The sequence below is a fragment of the Pseudophryne corroboree genome, chromosome 4 (genome assembly GCF_028390025.1).
Source record: "Pseudophryne corroboree isolate aPseCor3 chromosome 4, aPseCor3.hap2, whole genome shotgun sequence".
Classification (NCBI taxonomy): domain Eukaryota; kingdom Metazoa; phylum Chordata; class Amphibia; order Anura; family Myobatrachidae; genus Pseudophryne; species Pseudophryne corroboree.
Window position 1 is genome coordinate 76,238,952 of NC_086447.1, and position 25,156 is coordinate 76,264,107.

General features: G+C 48.4%; 1 protein-coding gene across 6 annotated transcripts in view; it reads left to right on the forward strand.

The window, feature by feature from the left end:
* The window catches only part of LOC134908918 (cytochrome P450 2K6-like), a 94,993-nt gene that overhangs the window by 34,345 nt on the left and 35,492 nt on the right, over nt 1-25,156 (forward strand). For 4 of the 6 annotated variants that reach the window (XM_063915160.1, XM_063915158.1, XM_063915157.1 and 1 more), the window contains exon 2: nt 21,195-21,389. The exons of 1 other annotated variant lie outside the window; for it this stretch is intronic. In XM_063915160.1, coding sequence (XP_063771230.1) covers nt 21,219-21,389 — 171 coding nt within the window. In that variant the 5' untranslated portion in view covers nt 21,195-21,218. Of the gene's footprint in view, nt 1-4,410; nt 4,432-21,194; nt 21,390-25,156 lie in introns of those variants that run through there. One more of the 6 variants, XM_063915161.1, reaches the window with a different exon arrangement.

The window sequence follows — 25,156 nt, forward strand, 5'->3', positions numbered from 1 at the left end:
CCCCCAGTGCCAGATGCATAAATGCCCACAGTGCCAGATATGTCCCAGCAGTGCCAGATATAAAAATGCCCACACAGTGCCAGATATGTCCCCACAGTGCCAGATATAAAAATGCCCCCACAGTGCCAGATATGCCCCAATGCCAGATACACATGTCTCATGCCCCCAGTGACAGACATGTTCCCAGTGCCAGATATCCCCCCCCACCCTCACCTGCCCCCGTGCTGCTCACCGGTCACTGCGATGGTTGCTGAGGCTGCTGCTAGGTGCTGCTCTTTGGATGAGGGCAGGGAGGAGAGCGCAGCGTGAGCCTCTCCTAGGAGCCCTCAATCTCCGGCGGCGGTGTACAGGTTCAACTAGGCACCGGTCCGCAAGCCAATCAAAGCTCGCGGTCCGGCAGCCAATCAGCCTCAGCTGCCGGACCGCGAGCTGTGGTTGGCTCACGGGCCGGCGCCGGTTAGCGGGGAGGGGAGCGGACTGCAGCTGTAGCGACGGCTCCAAGCTCCAATATGGCTGCCAGAGCTAGCGGCGCCCATAAAGTGCGGCGCCCTGTTCGGCCGCTCTATTGGAGCATGCCTGGAGCCGGCCCTGCTCAGTGCGGGGTCCCCCCTGCCATCACATTAACCACCCCCAAACCAGTCAGCCCAGGGCTGGTATTCCTCGGAAAGTGGGGACCCCCCAAATGTAAAAATGGGTTCCCCCCTCCTGAGCAACAACCACCAGCACTGGGCTGTAAGCCCAGTGCTATGCCCAGCACCCCTTGTGGCAGTGGGTGCGGGGATTCATGGTGATATTGTTATTTATAGACGGCCAACAGATCCCAGCAAGCCTGTTCCGGCACTTGGAGAACCATAAGTGCCTGCACGCCACCCATTAAAGGCCCGCTGATATATTTGTACAGGGTCTTCACCTGGGGTCGGTGGCCTTTCAGCTCTTCTCCATGGCCGCTGCCTTCCCAGGGCTTCCACTGTGTCTTCACCAGGAAGGCGGTGGCCTTTAAGCTCTTTTTCATGGCTACCGCCTTCCCAGGCAGAGCCGGTTCTTCCACTAGGCAGCTGCCTATGGGCGGTGGGACCTGAGGGGGCGGCCCGCTGTGGCTGCCTGTGAGGAATGAAGGATGGGAGAATTGCCTGCAAAGATAGCGGATGCATGTCTCACCATCTCCGCCGTCTTCTGTCCTAAAGCCTCCTGTTGAGCCCCTGTCAGCTGCACCTTTCGCCAGTAACGGAGCTCCACTCACTTCTAACTTTTTCTTGGATGCCAGCACCATCTTAAAGTCCCTGCCCGCCGGCTGTCTATCCCGCTGGTGACACCAACGGAGTTCTGCAGGGGTGATCATGCTCAGCTCCTGGCCGATCCTGGTCTGTTAAGTTTGCAGGTGGCTACAGTGCAGACTGGGCGGCCCCCATGCTTCACTGGGACTCCATCCTCTGCAGCAATAAAGGTGCCCTTATAATGCAAGATATATCTATCTATCCATCCTCCGCCCCTGGCCCCCCCAGCCCACCCCCTACACACACATTTTTATTTATTTCGTTTTTTGAGGGGGGGGGGGGGGTGCAGTAGGCATTTTGCCTAGGGTGCCAAGAAACCTTGCACTGGCCCTGTTTTCAGGGCTTCCACAGTGTCTTCCTCTGGCGTTTTCACCTGGGGGGTGGCGGCCGTTAAGCTCTTTTGCATGGCTGCCGCCCATCCAGGACTTCCCCGGCGTCTTCTGTCTTCAGGAGGTCTTCATTGCTCCTCCTCTGCCATCGGACCGGCAGCCGCTCCCTTGTGCTGACTTATAAGTCAACCAGAGGGGGCTGGGTGATGACACGGCAAGCCGTGATTGGCTCGCGACGGCCATCTTGAATTTCAAAAATTAAGCTGAGGTGCCATTTTTTAAATTGGCACCAATGCCAAACTCAAAATGCTGACTAGCAGGCAGGGACTGGAACCTCTAGAATCCAGACCTGCCGCTAACGACCATATCTCTGCTGATGCCCACATTGCCGCCGCATATGCCTGCACCCACCCAGTGATAACAGCGGATCCAGTGACGGATCCGCTGGCCAATCACCTCGTCCTAACTGACAGTGGCATGCTTTCATATGTGTGAAAGCATGTCCCTGTGTCAGATGCACTTCCAGTGGTGCCACTTCTTAATGTATTTTCAATGGGTGTTTACAGCCTAGGGCATGGCCCTGCCCCCGCTTTGTCCATTTTCCTATTGACATCCTATTCCTATCTGTGCCTCCCAAAGCCAATTTAAATGTTAACATGCTTAAAATATGAGGCAGATACTTATGACACAGAATATGTGTCATAAATATTATCTTTGTATTTTAATCATTAATGGCACTCCCATCCCCTGACTGCACGTCCCTGCCATAGAAAGTGCAGATCATACAGCCCGATGGGTGGTTTGCACTTGTAAACAGCATAATATGGGAAACTGAGGCACAATACAGAACATATGGAGGAGGGGGGGGGGGTCACTACTAATGAACTTACCGATGGGGTGAATAGAAAATTTATACAGAATCTATGGAGGAGGGGGTCTGGAGGTGCTGTCTGTGGGGCAGAGCCGGATTAAGGGGGGGGGGGGGGGGGTGTCCCGGGGATACGTACTCCCAAGCCCCCCTTTCCAAAAGGGTCCCCTGCCACACCACAGATCGGATCTCTCTTCTGATCCGATCTGTGGTGCTGCGCTCTCATCCGTACTGCAGCCGTACAGACAGGACAGCTGAGCGACGGCTCAGCTGTCCAATAATGTATGAGTGAAGTAGGCTGCCCCAATGGCTGAGCGGCAGGCTGCTTCACTCATACATGATTGCAGAGCTGAGCCGTCACTCAGCTGTGTGTGCGGTTGCCGGGGACGGGAGCGGAGTTACCTCTGAGCGTTGCCGTACAGCCAGTGGCGCTCTGGACCCGGGATAGCAGAGAACACCCGGCGCAGCTCCTGCCACCTCGGGTACAGCGTAGAGGCTTTGTACAGCAGGTAGAGTAGGAAGTGCCAGGCAGCCCAGTGACAGAGGCCGCTCAGGGACAGCACAGAGGAGGAAGCCATGCCTGGGGTATTTGCTGCTCTCACAGGGACACTATGTGCTCACATACAGGGGCATAATAATGTGTCAGGGGTAGGTGTAGCCACAGGACGGGACAATGTATAGAGTAGGAGGAGAGGGGAAGACGTACGCGCACACACACCCTCTTGAATAGGGGCCCCACTGTCTTAAGTAACCCGGGCCCCCCATGGTCTTAATCTGGCTCTGCCGTGGGGGAGGGCTGGGGTGGGATCGGTTTGTGGAAGGGGTTGCAGAGGTACTGCGGGTGGGAGAGGAGTGGTTGCGGGGTGCCGCGGATGGTGTCTGTAGATGCTGCGAGTGGGAGAGAGGTGGCTTCGGGTGGGCCGTAGATGGGGGAGGGGGGCAGGAGGTGCTGTGGGGGAGAGGCGGTTGGTGGAGGGGTGGGTGCTGCAGATGGAAGAGGTGGTCGGGAGGTGTTGCGGGTGGGGGAGGGGCGGAGAAGTGGGGGCCATGGATGGGGGATGGGTTCTGGAGGTGCAGCGGGTGGGGGAGTGGCAGGTGCGGGGGTGCTGCGGATGGGGGAGTAGCAGGTGCGGGGGTGCCGCGGATGGGGTCCATGGGTGGTGGAGTGGCGGGTGCGAGGGTGCCGTGGTTTGGATTGAGGGTCTGGAGGAGCCACAGATGGGTGTGGGGGTGCCGTGGGATGGGGTGCGGTGGCACTGCAGGCACGGGAGGGGTGGGGGGGCCGGGAGTGGGGGTCCAGAGGCGCTGGGGGAGGGGAGGGTGCTGGTGGTGCGGGGGTGCCGCGGAAGGGGAAGGGGCGGACGCAGGGGTGCTGCAAGTGGGGTAGGGGGTCAGGAGGCACAGCGGGTGGGGGAGGAGCGGGGTTGACGTAGGTGGGGGAGTGGCAGTTGTGGGGGTGCTGGGGTCTATAGGTGCTGCAGGTGGTGGAGTAGCGGGTTCGGGGGTGCCGCTGTTTGGGTAGGGGGTTCGGAGGCACGACGGGTGGGGGAGGGGTGTGTGTGGGGGTGCCGCAGATGGGGGTGGGCGTCCGGTGGTGCTGCGGGTGGAGGAGGAGTAGTGGTGGGTGTGGGGGTGCCACAGGTGGGGGAGACTTGGGGGGCGGGATGTACTTACCTCTCCCGCTGCGGTATCTGGATTGTTGCATCCTATGTGTTCTTCTCGGTGATAAGGTTCGCTGGCCGCTGCCCGTAGTTTTCTCCTCACTGCGCTTCTGCCTCATCACCACCACAGCCACTCAGTCCTAAACTTTCTGTAGCAGTTGATCAGCACATGCACGACTGACTGGGGGAGAGCAGCTCTGATCAACCGCTACGGAGAGTTCAGGACTGAGTGGCCACAGCAGTGTGATGAGAAAACTGTGGGCGGCGATCCTATTACCGAGGAGAACAAACAGGATGCGGTAAGCCAGATACCGCAGTGGTAGAAGTTAGTACATCCCGCTGTGATTCCACCCAGCGTTGTACACGGTCAGAGTCACCGATCTGGGCTAATATATAGGAGATTAATAATATCATCATCATCATCATCATCCCTTTTTTTTTTTTTTTAAATAAAGCTTCATTTAAAGATAGGAGCAAACCAAACTTGCTGATTGTGGGGCAGCCAGGATGGTACAGCACAGGGCATGGTGCAGCATAGGTGGTGGTGAATGCATGACCATGCCATTGTGCCCCCCCCCCCCCCCCCCCCCTTCCTTGTTATACAAATGCAGAGATCAGCAGAATTGTAGGGTGGTGGGACTGACAACGATCATGCAGTTTAACACTAATTGTCCCTTTGGCCTTCCAGACCGTACACTTCACTCAGGAAGTGAGTGGTGGATGTGGGCATCTCCAGGAGACTTGGATGCTCTTGCAGATGGCCAGGTTTGAAACCTGAGATTTGAGACTCCTGGATATTGCAGGAGAGTAGGCAAGACTGGTGCAACCCTGTATAAAGGGCACAAATATGGGGGGTAATTCCAAGTTGATCGCAGCAGGAATGTTTTTTAGCAGTTGGGCAAAACCATGTGCACTGCAGGGGGGGGGGGGGGGGGGGGCAGATATAACATGTGCAGAGAGAGTAAGATTTGGGTGTGGTGAGTTCAATCTGCAATCTAATTTGCAGTGTAAAAATAAAGCAGCCAGTATTTACCCTGCACAGAAACAAAATAACCCACCCAAATCTAACTCTCTCTGCACATGTTATATTTGCCCCTTCTGCAGTGCACATGGTTTTGCCCAATTGCTAACAAATTTCCTGCTGCGATCAACTTGGAATTAACCCCATAGTCTGGGAAACCATAATACAGCATGTGTATGATAAGGGTGCAGATAATACACTGGCTGTTATTACATGTTGCTGAGAAAAGGAGGCAATAATGAGACTGCCTGTCGCAATGCCGATGCCAGAATTCTCACAGGCAGTGAAATGCCGCTGCCGTAATACCGGCACCACAGGCCACGACACCCATAGAGAGAGGGAGAATATAACCTGTGGTAAGCACATCAATGCTGCAAAGGGACTTTTGAGCGCTCGCCCCACTCCTGGCATACTGGTTGCTGGGATCCCGCCGGTACAACGTATGTATTCCGCTGAGAGATAATGAGCAGCTTTATCATTGTGACTTAGCATGGATCTAGGATACACCCCCTATCCCCCAATCATTTAAAATTTGCCCTCCCTGCAGTTTCGGGATGTAAGCATAGTGTGTCCTCGGATACTTGTGCAGACACTTGTGACCGATTCTTTACTTACGTCTGACTCTGAATCACCCCTGTGAGTGTAATTACTCCCTATGTTTACTTGAGGTGCTGCCAGTAAAAAAAAATACAAAGAGAGCAGTTACCCCCCCCCCCCCCCCCCTTTTTTCCCCCCCACCAAGGAGAAAAACTTCTCCATTATCCATATTTTAATGGCATGCAGTTCAGTCACACATGCACAATATGTTTGTGTGGTGCCCTGAATAATCTCAGGAATGCCAGTTGTATAGCTACAATGGAGAAGATAAAGTGGATCAGCATAATATACTATCTCTCGTAGCAAGCCTATGGTTTAGAGATGAGCGGGTTCGGTTCCTCGGAATCCGAACCCGCCCGAACTTCATGATTTTTTACACGGATCCGAGCGACTCGGATCTTCCCGCCTTGCTCGGTTAACCCGAGCGCGCCCGAACGTCATCATGACGCTGTCGGATTCTCGCGAGGCTCGGATTCTATCGCGAGACTCGGATTCTATATAAGGAGCCGCGCGTCGCCGCCATTTTACACGTGCATTGAGATTGATAGTGAGAGGACGTGGCTGGCGTCCTCTCCGTTTAGAGAAGAAATAGATAGGAGAGTGAGAGTGAGACAGTGACACTTCATTTACTGGAGCTTAGGAGGAGTACTCAGACAGAGAGTGCAGAATTTTGCTGATAGTATTAGTTAGTTATACTAGTGACTGACCAGTGACCACCAGTGCAGTTTTATATTATTTAATATAATCCGTTCTCTGCCTGAAAAAACGATACACAGTGACTCAGTCACATACCATATCTGTGCTCAGCCCAGTGTGCTGCATCATCTATGTATAATATCTGACTGTGCTCACACAGCTTAATTGTGGGGAGACTGGGGAGCAGTTAGGTTATAGCAGGAGCCAGGAGTACATATTAAAATTAAACAGTGCACACTTTTTTTCTGCAGGAGTGCCACTGCCAGTGTGACTGACCAGTGACCTGACCACCAGTATAGTATACTATATTCAGGGGCGGAACTACTGGCGGGGCAGGCAGTGCATTGCACTGGGGCCCCGCCGCACTGAAGGGCCCACAGCCGCCGGCCTTCATTTAGAACAGATTGACATGCGGACGAACGTCCGCATGTCAATCTGCGGTCTCCTCTCCCTCCCTGCCGCAGTGCCTGCTCCCCCGGCCCCCCCTCCCCCCTCTATGTGTTGGAGGGACACGAGCGCATCGCGCGTCTCTCCTGTGTCCCTCCTGGCTCTCCCCCCGGCCGGTCTAATGAAGCATGTGCCGTTCGTGAGCTCTGATTGGCTCACGAACGGCACATGCTTCATTAGACCGGCCGGGGGGAGAGCCAGGAGGGACACAGGAGAGACGCGCGATGCGCTCATGTCCCTCCAACACATAGAGGGGGGAGGGGGGGCCGGGGGAGCAGGCACCGCAGCTTATACCTGGCACTGGGGGGGACAGATCTGGCACTGGGGACATATACCTGGCACTGGGGGGACATATACCCGGCACTGAGGGCATGTACCTGGCACTGGGGGGGGGGCATGTACCTGGCACTGGGGGAATGTACCTGGCACTGGGGGCATATACCCGGCACTGGCGGGGGCATATACCTGGCACTGGGGGGGGGCATATACCCAGCACTGGAGGCATATACCTGGCACTGGGGGCATATACCTGGCACTGGGGGGGAATATCTGGCACAGTGGGAGAATATCTGGCACTGGGGGGGCATATACCCGGCACTGGGGGCATATACCCGGCACTGGGGGCATATACCTGGCACTGGGGGGGAAGCAGGCACTGGGGGGGAATACCTGGCACTGGGGGCATATACCTGGCACTGGGGGCATATACCTGGCACTGGGGGCATATACCTGGCACTGGGGGCATATACCTGGCACTGGGGGGGAATATCTGGCACTGTGGGAGAATATCTGGCACTGTGGGGGCATATACCTGGCACTGGGGGCATATACCTGGCACTGGGGACATATACCTGGCACTGGGGGCATATACCTGGCACTGGGGGCATGTACCTGGCACTGGGGGCATGTACCTGGCACTGGGGGCATGTACCTGGCACTGGGGGGGAATATCTGGCACTGTGGGAGAATATCTGGCACTGGGTGAATATACCTGGCACTGTGGGGGAATATCTGGCACTGGGAGCACGGCCCTAGCAACAAGCACTACCCACTAGCAACGAGCATGACACCCAGTGCATGAAACCCCTGGCAACGAGCATGACATCCTGGCACCGTGCATGGAACCAAGTGCATGAAACCCCTGGCAACAAGCAGGTAATTTAAAGGTAATTGGAAGCCTTACTGTAGAACTTAATGTGTAATGGGCATTACGGTGTGTGGCATAATGTATCACGGACATTGCGGTGTGTGTCATAATGTTTCAGGCATTACGGTGTGTTGTATACTATATCACGGGCATTGTGGTATGTGGTATAATGTCTCAGGATCATTGTGGTGTGTGTCATACCGTGTCACAGACATTGTATGTGCTATAATGTATCAGGGGCATTGCAGTGTGTAGCATAATGTATAACGGGCAATGCGGCGCACGCATTTTTCTACCTTTGCTAGTGCCAATTACGGGGTGTATGGGGGGGGGGGGCGCCAAAGGATTTTTTGGCTTGGGGGAGAAAAATTTCTAGAAAAAATTTCTAGTTACGCCACTGGTCACAATGACTCATTGTATGTCATGCCGCAGCCGCACACCAGCGCTCCCGTGACCCGCCCGTCATAAGGAACGATTCTGGCCACCCGCACACGAAGGAGGGAGGTGGGTCCGTCTTTCTTTCTTTCTTTCTTTCTTTTTTTATTTGTTGGGACTGCCTGCCGCAATGTGTAAAAAGGGGGGACTGCCTGCCGCTATGTATAAAAATGGGGAATCTGCATGCCGCAATGTAAAAATGGGGAATCTGCCTGCCGCAATGTAAAAATGGGGAATCTGCATGCCGCAATGTAAAAATGGGGAATCTGCCTGCCGCAATGTAAAAATGGGGAATTTGCCTGCCGCAATGTAAAAATGGGGAATCTGCCTGCCGCAATGTGTAAAAATGGGGAATCTGCCTGCCGCAATGTATAAAAATGGGGAATCAGCCTGCCGCTATGTATAAAAATGGGGAATCTGCCTGCCGCTATGTATAAAAATGGGGAATCTGCCTGCCGCTATGTGTAAAAAGGTAGAATCTGCCTGCCGTAATGTGTAAAAAGGGCACGCTATCTGCCGTTATGTGTAAAAGTGTATGGTGTCTGCCGTAATGTGTAAAATGGGGACGCTGTCTGCCGTAATGTGTAAAATGGGGACGCTGTCTGCTGTAATGTGTAAAATGGGGACGCTGTCTGCCGTAATGTGTAAAAAGTGCACGCTGTCTGCCGCTATGTGTAACGAGGGCACGCTGTCTGCCGCTATGTGTAACGAGGGCACGCTGTCTGCCGCTATGTGTAACGAGGGCACGCGGTCTGCCATTGTGTAAAAAGTGTATGCTGTCTGCCGCTATGTGTAACGAGGGCACGCTGTCTGCCGTTATGTGTAAAAAGTGCACGCTGTCTGCCGTTATGTGTAAAAAGGGGAATCTGTTCGCTGTAAGGAGTAAAAGGGTCTCTACCTGGTGTAGTGGTGCTACTGTGCGGCGTAATTTGAAGAATGGAGACTACTGTGCACCGTTTTATAAATTGGTATTATTTTGTGGACACACCCCTTCCCCACGAAGCCACGCCACTATGTATTTTTGCGCGCGCCTACGGCGCGCACTGCCCATGGGGTGGACTTGGATGGGATGGGGGGGGGGGGGCCAAAGCATTTTGTTGCACCTGGGCCCACCGCTTGCTTGTTCCGCCACTGACTATATTGTATTGTGAATGTCTGCCTGTAAAAGTTAAACACACGTCGTGTGACTTGTGTGGTGTTTTTTTATTCTATAAAATAAAAAACTCATTCTGCTGACAGACAGTGTCCAGCAGGTCCGTCATTATATAATATATACCTGTCCGGCTGCAGTAGTGATATATATATATATTTTTTATATCATTATTAATCATCCAGTCGCAGCAGACACAGTACGGTAGTCCACGGCTGTAGCTACCTCTGTGTCGGCACTCGGCAGTCCATCCATAATTGTATACCACCTACCCGTGGTTTTTTTTTCTTTCTTCTTTATACATACATACTACATCTCTTTATCAACCAGTCTATATTAGCAGCAGACACAGTACGGTAGTCCACGGCTGTAGCTACCTCTGTGTCGGCACTCGGCAGTCCATCCATAATTGTATACCACCTACCCGTGGTTTTTTTTTCTTTCTTCTTTATACATACATACTACATCTCTTTATCAACCAGTCTATATTAGCAGCAGACACAGTACGGTAGTCCACGGCTGTAGCTACCTCTGTGTCGGCACTCGGCAGTCCATCCATAATTTTTCTTTGCGTCATGTGCTGTTTGGGGAGGGTTTTTTGGAAGGGCCATCCTGCGTGACACTGCAGTGCCACTCCTAGATGGGCCCGGTGTTTGTGTCGGCCACTAGGGTCGCTTATCTTACTCACACAGTCAGCTACCTCATTGCGCCTCTTTTTTTCTTTGCGTCATGTGCTGTTTGGGGAGGGTTTTTTGGAAGGGCCATCCTGCGTGACACTGCAGTGCCACTCCTAGATGGGCCCGGTGTTTGTGTCGGCCACTAGGGTCGCTTATCTTACTCACACAGCGACCTCGGTGCAAATTTTAGGACTAAAAATAATATTGTGAGGTGTGAGGTATTCAGAATAGACTGAAAATGAGTGGAAATTATGGTTTTTGAGGTTAATAATACTTTGGGATCAAAATGACCCCCAAATTCTATGATTTAAGCTGTTTTTTAGGGTTTTTTGAAAAAAACACCCGAATCCAAAACACACCCGAATCCGACAAAAAAAATTCGGTAAGGTTTTGCCAAAACGCGGTCGAACCCAAAACACGGCCGCGGAACCGAACCCAAAACCAAAACACAAAACCCGAAAAATTTCCGGCGCTCATCTCTACTATGGTTGCTTAGAGTGTTCCTCAGAAGTAAGCCCTTTGAGCCATTGTAACTGCATACACAGATGCAATCGCTGGCTCAAGTACTCCTCCCCAAAGCGGTTGTGACAGACCTGCATTTGACTAGCCACCTGAACCCATTACCTCCCACAAATGCTCACTGACTCACTCTGCACACAAATACTCCCTAAGGGGCTAATTCAGGTTGGATTGCAAAGAGCGGATACGGAGCATTGTGGGGGGGTGGTGTGGGCGTGATTGCGGCAGCTGTGTGAAGTCACACGCAGCAGCTGTGATCACTAAAATGGCGGGGGCCTCTTGCAGGCTACCATATTTTTAGCAATCATGCTGAAATTGCGGTCACACCGCAATTTCAGCGTGGTCAGGTGTGGGGAAGCGATGGTTTAGTTAGCATGCTGGGCGGCCTTGCCCTGTGATGTGCAGCCCCCAGCATGCAATTCAAAGGATTGCAAATTCTGCTACTTAGCAGAATTTGCAATCTTTACTGAATAATCAGGTCAAAATAAGCTAACCAATCGCTCCAAACCCTGAGAAAATGAGGGTTATATACTTGTAATATTCTCATAAGAATATATTTGACAGATTTTATCAGTCAGAGCAGGGAGTGGATCCATTTGTTTCCAGTTGACCGCTATAAGATGCCTGGCCACGATGAGGACATTGTTAATGAGTTTCTAGGTGGCCTTAGGAGAAGCAGGCAAGAGAGTAGGACACACAGTAGAAGAGATGGGCCGGGGTGAAATATACCAGTCGGAATGCTGAAGGATCAAAATAAGGGGGGAAAAAGCCAGGTTGTTCCACAATGGAATCATTCTGTTTGGGTTAGTAACTAGAGTAAAAGCTAATAAGCGATCTTCCAGATAGAAAGACTGGGAAGAGCATCTCGTGTTCCTGGAGCAGCATAAACTTACCAGGCTGGGCATTCAGCACAGGCAGCTAGGGGTGGAGCTTTTAAGGGGAGGAACACTGGGTTGGGTAATCTGAGTTTAATTGGCTGTTGCTGGTTGAGGGGTGTTGGTAATGCTGCATATAGGAAACAATCTGAAAAGTTTTCTGTTTTCAGTCGTTGGAGAGATAAGTAGGGTTTTGCGGATTGCTATTTTACCTTGTATACTGTCCTTTTTCCCACACTGTATTTCATAAATCTTTCTCTTTGCTCTCATCTTACTATTTCCCTATCCCTCTCCTTTCTTTATATTCTTATTCTCTAATATGACAAGCAGGCCTAGACGCGCTGTGGGGGTGCCTGCACGCTATGGGGATGGCAGTGCAAGAGCTGCGATGCTCAGGGGGGTAGCCGCTGCTCAGCCGAGTGGCAGGGTGCTGGGGGTGAGGGCAACCACCAGGGTCCATGACTGCGCTAGGCCTCCTAGTCGCAATGCGGCTAGGGGTTCCTCAGCATCACCGCCACAGGGCCCAGGTAGGATGCTGGTTAGCGGGGTGGTCACCATGCCTGGCGGGCCGGGGTCTGGGCCCGCGACATGGCGTTCTCGCTCTGCAGGTGCTCGGCGTCCACTGATGGCTGCAGCGCCGTGGCCTGTGAGTGGCACCATGTCTTCTGGGCATGGGCGTGGCCAGCGGTCAGGTCCCGGCATCTAGCGGCCAAGTCTTCTGCTCGGTCTGGACATGGCGCTGGGTCCCGATGGGGTGCTGGGGTCTCCATGGGGGCTTCAATAGTTGCGGCGCCTACAAGAGGGGGTGATGAGGAGCCTGGTGACAGCCTGGGTTTAGCTAGCCAGAGGGCTGCAGGCCTGCCTGGTAGCTAGGTCACCTTATCCTCTGAGAATTGTGAGTCCCCCAGCCGGATGGCTGAGGGGGCTCAGGGTGTTGATATGTCTGAGATGGCTTGTCCAGCATTCCGCTTGTAGCTAGTGCTAGGGAACGCGTTACCCCTCCCTCTGGGGGCCGCAGGATTTATAGTAGGGGACACGGCGTCGGTAGAAGTCAGAATGGGGACTCTGAGCTGCCTCAAGTGGTGCTGGGTAATGCGAGGAGCAGGAGGAGAGAGGAGTCAGCGGCGTTTCAGCCGTTCTCATGCTGATGCTGGCATGGATAGAACCTCTTGATCCAGCGACAGGTTAGGGTCCAGCAGTTTGCTTCCTACAGGTGGCAGCCATAGCTGTACCGTGTGGGGCAGAACCTATGTGGATGTGGTACGGGAGGTCCCGAGTCTCACTGCTGTTGGTATCCTTGATGCGGCATCCATTTTGTCGATAAGCACTGCTGTGGCGTCTTCGGTAGTACCCCTGATAACCACCACCCCCAGGTGGGCAGGGTCACGCCAGCTCAACGTCATGTGACATAGCGTCCTTGGCTGCGAGTATTTCATAGGCCATCACGCCTGCGTTGGCTGGGATTGCACAAGCGTAGGCGGTCTGCCAGGTTTGCTGCCGGGGATAATGTAACAGATGGGGAAGATATGTCTCTTGTTTCCTCAGCTGTTGCAGCTACTTAAGAGATGGAAAGAGCATCAGCCGGTCGGAGTCACGGTAGTGATGCAGGTCGCAATGTTGCGACTGGTCCGCATGGTGAGTCTTCCTCTGATCCCAATTGAGCTAATTCAGATTCTGCTAGTAGTGGTAGTGGGGCGTCATATGAGAGTCAGGCCTCTTCCTTGGTAGATAGTGGTTCACAGGGTAAAAGGGCTTGTGGGCGTCACAGGAAGAGGCGTAGGCATAGGGGGTCAAATTCTACCTTAACTTCCACATTGTCAACGGATAGGTCATCCTCCGACGGCGGGGTGCACAAGGTCAAGAGAAGGAGGCGATGGTCTCGCAGGTCTCCTAGCTCTGACTCTTCTCAGGTGTCCATCGAGTCGGACACTGTTCACTGCACGAACACTGCCGTGCTGCGTGGTCTGACACCAGGCCAGGGATGGTATATGGAAGGGGTGTTGTATCAATATCTTTGCCCTCACGAGCGATGATGGGAAAGCGTTTCTGGCAGCTAGGAAGAAATGCAAAGGTAGCGAGGATGTTTTCTGGTCCTATCATAATTGAGTGCAGGGTATGTTAATTTTTCTAGCCTGCTATTTGGAGACATGGCCTGATGAGTTTATGAATTTGGTACGTTACCAGTACTTGATTCACCACTTGTTTTCCTGAAAGGTTTCGATTGGCGAGAGTATGATGAGGATTTCAGGCGCAAGCAGCACGGGTGGGAAAATTTAAGAATTTGGAAAGAAAGACGTGGAGTTATACATAGAAATTACTCAGGCTGCGGGTGCGTCTGGAGAAGGTGGAGGGAAGATCTGGTCAAAGCAGTCTGTGAATCTGTCCTATGGGAACCGGTTGGGATCATCAAGGGCTGGCCACAGGAAGTGCTTTGCCTTAAGTAACAGGCAATGCACCTTGGGTGCGAAGTGTCGTTTTCAGCACGCCTGCATTAGATGTGGGAGTGGCCATGCCATCAAGGACTGTCCCAAACCCGTTGCTGCTGGAGATGGAGCTACATCCACGACGAGGCAAAGTCACGGCCCCCGTTGTTGGATAGGGCTCCCACCACGATAAGGTTAACTGCTCTGCTTCCTTGGTTACAGACATACCCATCTCATGCGGTTGCAGAGTTTTTCCGTGGGGTTTACATTACCGAATTCGGTGGAGATTAGGCAAGTTCCTGTTAAGAATCTGTGATCAGCATTGGAATTTCTGGGTATCCTTAAGGAAAAAGTTCAGGCAGAAGTCTTTGGGCAGAATGGTCTGCCATTTTAGGGTGGCCCCTGTTCCCGATTTGGTGCTGTCACCGGTTGGTGTTGTGTCTAAGATGCTTAATGAGCCCAAATTTCCCTTTCACTTTCTATCTTGCCATAGGGGAGCTTCAGTGAACGACGCCATTGCAGACTAACATTGTCTAGTTTATCTTTTGACACTGCTTTGGATATCGTTCGGGTTTTCGGTCGTGGGGCTCTCATGTGTAAGATGGATGTTGAATCTTTTTTTTTCCATTTACTTCCCCTGCATCAGTCTGCTTTTAAGTATATGCGTTTTAAGTTGGACAATGGGTTTTATGTGGATAGGTGCCTGCCCATGGGTTGCTCTATTTCCTGCACGTATTTCGAGCATTTCAGCACATTTTTGCAATGGTGTTTGCGAGAGGTTACTGGAGAAGTCGGAATAACCCAATATTTCTTGTTAGTAGGTCTATCGGGTTCAGATCGCCGCAAGAGGGTGTTGGAGAAGTTCGCTGGTGCTCTTTACTGCTTTTGGGGTGCCAATTGCTAAGGAAAAGACTGTCCTACGGAGTCGCTTGTCTACTTGGGTATCGAGATCGATACTATGGCGGGTTATTGCAGGCTTCCAGCCGATAAGATTAGCCGTCTCCATGGCAAAATTTTATTTGCATTGGCAGCGAGTATGCTTACTCTTAAGCAGTCCAATCTCTTTTGGTTTGTTTAATTTTGCCTGCCGGGTGATACCTATGGGCAGAGAGTTTTTACGGAAGTTAGAGAGGGCGGCAGTCTGTATTAGGAGGCCACATCATTTTTTGTTTGGCACTGGAAATACGTAGGGACCTGTCCATCTGGTATGAGATATAGATATTAATAATAATAATAATAATATTATTATATATATATATATATATATATATATTATATAATATAATATAATATAATATAATTTTTTTTTTTTTTTTTTTATGGGATGTGCCTGTCGCAGGAGGTAGCTATTTCTAACATCATTTTGCAATTGTTTACCGATGCAGCAGGTGCCTCAGGGTTTGGGGCCTACTTTGCCGGTAGATGGTGTGTGAAACGGTGGCCTGGGGAATGGGTGCGGAGTCAGATGATAGGGAATATTCAACTTCTTGAAGTGTTTCCTATCATGGTGGCACTCGAATAGTGGTGTAGTGAGCTGCAGAACCGTGAGGTTATCTTTTGGTGTGATAATCTTGCTGTGCTTTTCGCCATAAATCGGCAGAAGTCCACTTCCCTTCCAGTTCTGCGGGTTTTGGCGCAAATTGTTCTTAAATGTTTGAACAACATCATGTTGCGAGCCAAGCATGTTCCTGGCGTGCATAATGAAATCGCTGATGCCCTTTCTCATTTTCAATTGAAGCGTTTTCGGAGGCTTGCACTTTTGGCACACACATTGGGCGATGTTTGTCGATCTTATGTTCGGCAGGTCATTCACCAAGAATGGAGGAACTAGCCAATAGATCCTTGGCACCTGTAACGTTTGCCGCATATTTGCCTTCCTGGGAACAATGGATGCAGTTCATAGTGGAGAGGGGCATCAGAGGTAAGAGTTTGAACAAATTAATTCTTGCCTTTGTATGGCGTTTTTATGCTGCCGGAAAATCGTGTGCCTACGTCGGCCGGGTTCTAGCAGGTGTATCATACTTTTTACGCCTTTGCACAGAGAGGGACATTACAAAGTCCTTCTTTCTTTCAAGGGGGCCAGGGTGGTTCCACCTTTGCCTTACAAAAGGCGGCCGATTGACGGTCTTTTGTTGAAGAGAATATTGCAGTCGCTGAGGAGTGTTTGCTCTTCTGAGTACGAAGTTCGTTTCTTTTGATTGCCCATTGTTTTGGCCTTCCATGGTGCATTTAGGGTGGGCGAACTGGTGTTGGCATCTAGAACAGCAGCGTTGCCCAAGCTGGCAAGCCATGTCGACGCACGTCCCGGCGGATTATGGTGTAGGATACAGCGTTCTAAGACTGACGTAGTTGGCAGGGGACATTGGGTCCAGTTGAGTCGCTACCGCGAGCGCCGCATTTGTCCGATAGCTGCGGCTGGCGTATATTTGGACCTGCATCCTCAGTCGCCCCATGGGTGGCTCATTCATTTGTATGGTTCACCTCTTACTAGTTATTAATTCCGGTCAGTTTTGAAATGATGTATCCTGCATTTGGGTCTTTCACCAGATGACTCTGGGGGACACTCGTTCCGCATCGGCGCTGCTTCTGTGGCCACTGTAGCGGGTTGGTCTGAGGTCAATATCCGAGCACTGGGTAGGTGGAGGACTGGTGCATTCAGACTTTACATCAGACCTTTTCCTGGCAGTGTGCCCCCTTGAGGATTTAGCTGCTTGCCGTTTATCAGAGACCTTGAGGAATTCTGTTTTACCGTCTGTGTTAATTACGGTTTCTACTGGCTGGTGGAAGTTTCGTGTTTTTTGCCTCAAGTCAAGCTGGTTGTCCCCCCCCTTTACATACATACACTCACTCACGGTAAGGATTTTATAATTACCCCTTCCATGAGAATCAACTTTATTCAAAGTTTATGAATGGTTTTAATATTTCCTTTACTAGGATGCGGTTGGGTTTTTGGTCACTCATATATGTGCACTGGTTGTCCATGCCCTCAGTAGTGAAGGATAGGGCACGCTTCCCGGAAGTGCAACTCATTCGGTGGCTTGGCCATCGGGGCCTAAGATGGGCCAAATTCAGAGATCTGTTAGTTTCGTCAGCAAACCGATTCGGGTTCCAGCTGTTTTTGATTGTACATTTAGGAGGAAACAACCATACCGTTAGGTCTGATCTCGACATCACATGCGAGATTAGGCGGCACATCCTGCAGTTAATGCAGGATTACCCTTTTTGTAGGGTGTTTTGGTCCAACATAGTTCCTCGACGAATTTGGCTTGACGCCATCTGTCCAGGGGCGATTGATGTGGTCAGATGGTGAGTGAACTGATGGTGTGCACTTGTCTGAGGCGGGGCTTGTATTGTGTTTTTTGTAGATATCATTAGGGTTTTGAGGTCCTGTTAGCTTGGTTGTGGGTGGCGGGCCAGGTTGGAGGAACCTGGTAGTTGGCCGTTTCAGAATGGTTTATGTAGTTATTTTTCATTAATGGTATTTGTTTAGGGACAGTTTAGTCATATACTGTAAGTGGATAAGCATGGATAACAGATTGAGAATATGGGCATCACTGGTCCAGGTGGGCCCATATGCCACTTTGTGATTAACTGTTGTCTCATTTTGATTGGTTATGGGGCAGGTGGCCCAATTTTTATTCCTGCAGGGGTAGAGTTATCAGCTCTGCTCTTGTGCGTCCTATCATGGTTAGGGATAGTGGCAGTAGGTCGGTCCCAGACCATGGGGGGCAGTTGGCCCTGTAGCTGAACTTTTGTTTTGATTGTATTTTCAAGTTGGTCAAGGATAGTGGCAGAAGGTCGATTCTTGGCCATCAGGTCAGGTGGCCCTTGGATATTTTATTGTATAATTTAATTTTACCATTTTTCATAGATTTTATTTTTCATAATTTGTTACATGCATTTTAACCGTTCTTCTACCCGCCACCTTAGTTTAGAGGAAGGACCTTTTTTTTTTTTTTTATTAAGGGTTAGATTCTAAATAGGCCTTCCTCCTCTAAAATGAAAATAAAATCCGGCCCCTTTCATGCCATAATTCAGTTATCCGTGTCTTTATTTTACAAAAGAGGATATGTGTATGCATCTGGCTGTGTCGTGTGTATGCATCTGACTGTGTGAGAAGTCATTGAGGGTCTGTCTTTTTCGAGATCAGAACAGGGTGTAATGTGAAAACATGAAGATCATGAGGGCTTCTATGTCTATCCAGAGTTAGGAGGTGGAATGTGGAAGGACAAATTTCTGAGAGGAGTTGCTAAGTAGTACTTACTGTATGTGTCCAAGGCAAATGTAGTTTTTGTGTGTGTGTGTGTGTGTGTGTGTGTGTGTGTGTGTGTGTGTGAGTGTGTGTGTGTGTATAAGATCCTAAGATGGGGGGGTAAGTCAGACCTGACCATAGCAGCAAATTTGTTAGCAGTTTAACAGCCCCCCAGGTAAAATCCACCACCTCAGATGCAATTTGCACTGGCTTCACTGAGACTGACAGTGTTTTCCTATTGGAAGTCCTACCTGTCAGTCACAGACACTACAGGCAGTCCCATTAGGAGGTACAGTATTTCCTGTAGGAAGCTGCTCCCTGCCTTTCGCGCAGCCCTAGATATATTCTATGAGCGGTAGTCGATGCAGTCCATAGAAGCCAGGGGTTTGGGCATGCACAGTCACACCACGGCTTCTGCGTTTGTGGCAGTCCTTGTTCCAGCCATATCTATTGTGCAGGTGCTGGGACCCGTGACTGGCTATCATCTCTACTCTCTGGGCACTGGGGTGGCGGCAGCTCACCTCCTATAAGGAAGTAGGAGCCACTGCTAGTCGCAAACAAAAGGTTTACAGGGAAAATCCAGAGGAAGTATGTCTAACAATCACCTAGCACTGTTTGCTAGGTAAAATTTCACTACAAGCACCAGGGAAAGTGGTTTTAATTACAAGCAGGTTAGTTAATAACTTTTTTTGTTGCTACTGTAGTGGTTTTCCGCGAGCTAGGGATCACTTGACTATCTTATCAAAGTGAGTGACTGAAAAATGTTTTATTTTTTTATTTTTATCTCCGTATACAACAACTTTCGCATTGTGGGCCTGATTAAGATGTGGACGCAGATATGGCTATGTCTTTAACTGCAGTTGCATCTCTTTATATTAGTCTACTAAGGCACTTTGCCTATACTGTAGATGACCCTTCTCAATATACCTGTACCATTTTGTGCCAAGTGTGTCAACAGACGTGTTGAACATACTTTACAATTAACATATTTGGATTTCATTGGTATGTTACTGTATGTATACTGGATGTGTGGTAACAAGTTTGGTTGGGAAAACTACTGCATCTTATGGCTGCTGCAAAAAGCACAAAATATATATATTTTACAATATTTAGTAAGACTCCATATTGCAGAAATTATATACAGTACGTAAGGTTTTATCTTAAACCTCTGAAGAGTGTGGCTCCATCTGTACATGTGGTCATTATACACAGGTGCAGCAGTATGTACATGTGGGCGTTATACACAGGTGCAGCAGTATATACATGTGGGCGTTATACACTGGTGCAGCAGTATATGCATGTGGGCATTATACACAGGTGCAGCAGTATGTGCATGTGGGCATTATACACAGGTGCATCAGTATTTATACATGTGGGCATTATACACAGGTGCAGCAGTATAATCTCCTGGAAATTTGGTGATTTCTGATCAGAGATGTGCAGAAAAGGTAGGCAGGGGAGACAGCCATAGACTATTTACTCCAGAGTTTTGACTATAAAAATTACTAGAATAATACAAATATATTACTATTATACATTCTTTGTATTTTTCATGTACTTTACAGTTAAAACTCTGGCGCAAACATTAGTACAGTACAACAGGAAAGGCTCTGCCTCACCCCACCGCACATCACTGATACTCAGTGGGATGCATCTCCAGGTGCACTCAGCTCAAAAACACTGATGGGTGAACACTGATTGGATAATCGCTCCGAGGGTCAGAACGGTTATCAGATCTGTAAAGTGTGTATCTAGCTTTACTGTAACATACATGAGTAATGCGTAAAAAAATAGGAGGGTGATTATGTAATATAGTCTATTTATTATAGTCTTCCAAGATAGGTGTGTTTGACTCCCAACGCCTTCATACTTTCCTTTTGTGCTGGTTTCACAACTGCCCAATCCAGTCCTTTTTACCACTTAATAACATACAACGATAGAGGCATACTTGCTGAAATGCTCTGCAGGGTGTGGTACCATTGACATTTCGATAATGGGTGCAATGTGTGTGGTGCACATGGCCCCTGTGTCCAAGGGGGGCCCACACTGCACACACTGCACCCATTTTAATACTTACCATTCCAGAGTCCAGCATCAGGTGCTGTGATCATGGTGGAAATCGCTGCCAAAATGGCCACCGCGCATGTGCGGTAGCCAAATTGGTCTCTCGATCATGGCGGGTGCCATGCTTCTGGAGACCTGCACATGCGCAGTAGACTCTGGCACAGTACTGGAGTCTACAGTGCCGTACAGAGGAGGGGGCCCACCCGGAGGTGCACATGGGCCCCCATCTCTGTTGAAATGCCCCTATGTGTTACATAAAATTGGTGGTGAGGGGGTTTCGGTACATCATCGTGACCCCACCACACAAAGCAACAATTCTGGCATTGTGAAGTGGGGGGCAGAGATAGACCTTGTCGGGCCCTAGGCAAGATACCAGTCCGACCCCAGCCTCCTCCCCCACGTCTTTTTACAATAAAACACACTGGTCTTAATAGAAAAAACAAATAAAACACAATGGCCATTAAAAGCGAGAAAAAAAATACTTTTGGCCCCCACAGGAATAAATAAAACATATTGGCCCCCACGTCAACAACATGCATCTAAATTTATCAGCCTGACCTTTAAGCATGATGACTCAGACATGTGATGTTGGTAATGTGTCATGCACAATAACACCCAATTAAGAGACAGCTTGTAGTTTTTAACCATTTAACTACATGTCAACACCAAGACCTATAGGAGAACAGAAGACAGATATTTCATTATTGTACTGTATATAGATGTTAAATTAAAGATCTGTATCTTGTCTTCACTCTCTAGATCTTACAGAAGACCACATTTGCCATGGACCCTGTCACAATTGTTCTGTCCGCTGTGGTCATCCTACTTTTGACCTATGTGTATAACAATTGGAAACAAAATTACAATAATTTTCCCCCAGGACCAAAGCCTTTGCCCATCATTGGAAATTTACATATGGTTGACAAGAATAAACCGATGAATACATGTCTAGAGGTAATGTAACACTTCTGCTGACACACCACTAAACGATTTATGCCTGCAATTGAAATTACTATCCTTGTATACCATTTTTTTTATTTAATTAGTCCTGTAAGACCTAAATATAATTTAAATGAAAGTGATGATGATACATATATATCCCCACATTCTTTATAGTAGGAGAAATTGGAGCTAATTTACCAAGTTGGAGCCTATACATAAAGAACTAGATGTGTGGGAGACTGCAGACACAGGGCCTGATTACGATGTTACGGCACAGCTGCAATGAAACCGCTGTGCAATACCATACACCACAGGTTCTCAAACTCGGTCCTCAGGACCCCACACAGTGCATGTTTTGCAGGTCTCCTCACAGAATCGCAAAATAAATAATTGGCTCCACCTGCGGACCTTTTAAAATGTGTCGGTGAGTAATTACTACACCTGTGCACCTGCTGGGTTACCTGCAAAACATGCACTGTGTGGGGTACTGAGGACCGAGTTTGAGAACCTCTGCCATACACTAAATTCAAATGCAGCAGGAGGCTTTGTAGAAGACAGACTTCTGTGTGCATCTGTGATATGAGACCATTGGTCTGTGCATACGCAGCCCCAAACCATCGGATATGTTTGTAAACCATAGGTTTTGCATAAAAATCCGAATCAGGCCCACGTAATGGAAAATTACACTCAGTTCTACTATTTGATTATATAATAATATAGATATTATTATATTATAAAATGAAAGTGCCATGAATTTATTTACTGCGTTTTTGCAACCTCTTCTTACAACAACTAACAGTCTTACATTCCTCAATCACAGCTGCCAATAAATAATACCTGAACAATCAACATTTCAGAGGTTGGTTGAAATAAGTCCTGCTGATACTTACCAGAACAGACAGTCTCTGGTTTTAAAATAATCCCTTCACTACAGCATACAGATGTGTCCTGCATAGAAACAAATTGAAGGCCGATAAGAACCACTTGAATGTAGGGGGTAATTCAGATCTGATCGCTGCTGTGCATTTTCGCACAGCAAGCAATCTGATCCGAACTGCGCATGCACCGCGCCGGCACGGCTGTGTGATGTTAGTGTATTAGAATGCTTAATATTTGTAGACACTCCCTTACTAATCTGTGTAAGCCTGAATCTTCAGTGATGGTCCCTGGGACCTAGGGGATGCTGGGAAGTGGGTGGTCCAGTGTGCAGTGTGCCTGGAGTTGGATGGAATAAACAGCACAGCAGTGAACTCGCATGTCTGTGTCCTGATGACTGGATTTACAAACGTATGAACAAAACATGGTGTCAGAAGAAGTTTAACTTGGACTGCTAGTGCTCTCAGAGTGTGAAAGAATCCTGCAGAAGTCTGTGGCTGTGATACTCTGTCTGCAAAGCCTGCCGTGTGCTGCTATCTTCAAACAGTGAGTAACCATGGATAAACTAGCTCCTGCAACCAGCATGCTGATGTAACTTGTCTGTAAACTGGAAAAGATTTAAGCAAAGGTGTGTGTGTGTGTGTGTGTGTGTGTATCTATATCTATCTATCTATATCTATCTATCTATCTATCTATATATATATATATATATATATATATATATATATATATATATATATATATATATATATATAGATATATATCTTGCTGCATGTGGAGCTGATTCAGAGACAAACAAAACAAAGGCATCCATTTTCCTCCATGTGATAGGAGAGTATGTGCAGGACATTTATAATAGTTTTCATTTTGCTGAGGGGCAGAATATGGTGCTATCTTCTATAATGCAAAAGTTTGAAGATTACTTTGTGCCAAGGAAAAATGTGACATATGAAATATATAAGTTTTTTTACATGTGATCAGAAGTCTGTAGATGGATTTGATCAGTATGTTACAGAGCTGCAATCACTCAGTAAAACCTGTGAGTTTGGTGATTTAAAGGATTCACTGATTAGAGGGAGTAATTCCAAGTTGATCGCACAGGATTTTTGATAGCAATTGGGCAAAACCATGTGCACTGCAGGGGAGGCAGATATAACATGTGCAGAGAGAGTTAGATTTGGGTGGGTTATTTTGTTTCTGTGCAGGGTAAATACTGGCTGCTTTATTTTTACACTGCAATTTAGATTGCAGATTGAACACACCCCACCCAAATCTAACTCTCTCTGCACATGTTATATCTGCCTCCCCTGCAGAGCACATGGTTTTGCCCAACTGCTAAAAAATTTCCTGCTGCGATCAACTTGGAATTACCCCCAGAGATCGTATTGTCTGTGGAATACCTGATAATGGACTTAGAGAGAGATTGCTGAGAGAGCAGGACCTAGCACTAGAAAAGGCAGTGACTATGTGTAGATCTGCAGAAATAACTAAATTTCAATCCAAAACGTTACACAAGGAAGCTGGTACTGTCCATGTAGTGCAGAAAACAGAGCCACGCAAACTTCTGTTCTCAAGAATGAAGCAGTCTAAGCCACAGTCTAATAAGGAAATGTGTAGTAGATGTGGAAATGCTCACAATCCTAAAATGTGCCCTGCTTATGGTAAAACCTGCATGAAATGTGGTAGACATAATCACTTTACCAAATGCTGTAAAATTGCAAAGTGCATGCTGTTAGACAAATGGATGAATTCTTTGTGGATTGCATTGAACTTTGCAGTGCAGATAAGAAAAAATGGATTGTCCCTTTAACTGCGAATTAGATTGTCATTCCCTTTAAGCTTGATACTGGTGCGCAGGTGAATTTAATATCATTTCAAGACTATAAGACTTTTAGAGTAAAACCTAAAATTCACCCAGCCAAAGTGAAAATTACAGGGTACACTGGGGAGGAAATTCCTGTGAAAGGTACATGCTTAGTGACGCTGAAATATAAGGGACAACCGTTTAAAACATCTCTACTGATTGTGGATAAAAATGTGCAACCGATTCTAGGATTAAGTTCCTGTGAGAAACTAAAATTGCTAAAGAAAGTTTTTATGGTAACATCACAAGTAGAAGATGACTGCAAATCGATGTTTACAGAATACAGAGACTTGTTTGAAGGTCTAGGTTGTTTGCCTGGAGAGCATAAAATAAATATAGACATGCAAGTTTCTTCAGTAATACACCCCTGTAGAAAAGTGCCGTTAGCGCTGAGAGAAAAACTGAAACAAGAGTTAAATCGCATGGAAGACTTGGGTGTGATACAGAAAGTTGATGAGCCTACTGAAAAATGGACAGCTCTGAATATGTCTAGTCCATCGAGATTTAAACAAAGCTATTAAACGAGAACATTTCAAACTACCAACCAGAGATGAAATCATGTCGCAATTTGCGGGAGCAAAATGGTTCAGTAAATTGGATGCGTCTTCAGGATTCTGGCAAATGAAGCTAGATGAGGCCAGCTCAAAGCTTTGTACATTTAATACACCAGAAGGTCGATACAGATTTCTTCGACTACCAAATGGAATATTGTCTGCTCCGGAAGTATATCAAAAAAAGATACACATGATTTTTGAACATATTCCAGGTGTTGAAACAATGATGGATGACATTATTGTCTGGGGATCTACAAGAACATGATTCTAGATTGAGACAAGTAATGGAACTTGTCAAGAAAGTGAATCTAAAGCTAAACAAGGACAAATGTGAATTTGGCGTGAATACACTTACCTTTTATGGGCGACGTTGTCTTGGATCAAGGTGTAAAACCAGACCCAAATAAATAAAATATCAACCATAGTGAACATGGAACGTCCTAACAACAAAGACGACGTCAGAAGATTCCTAGGAATGATTGATT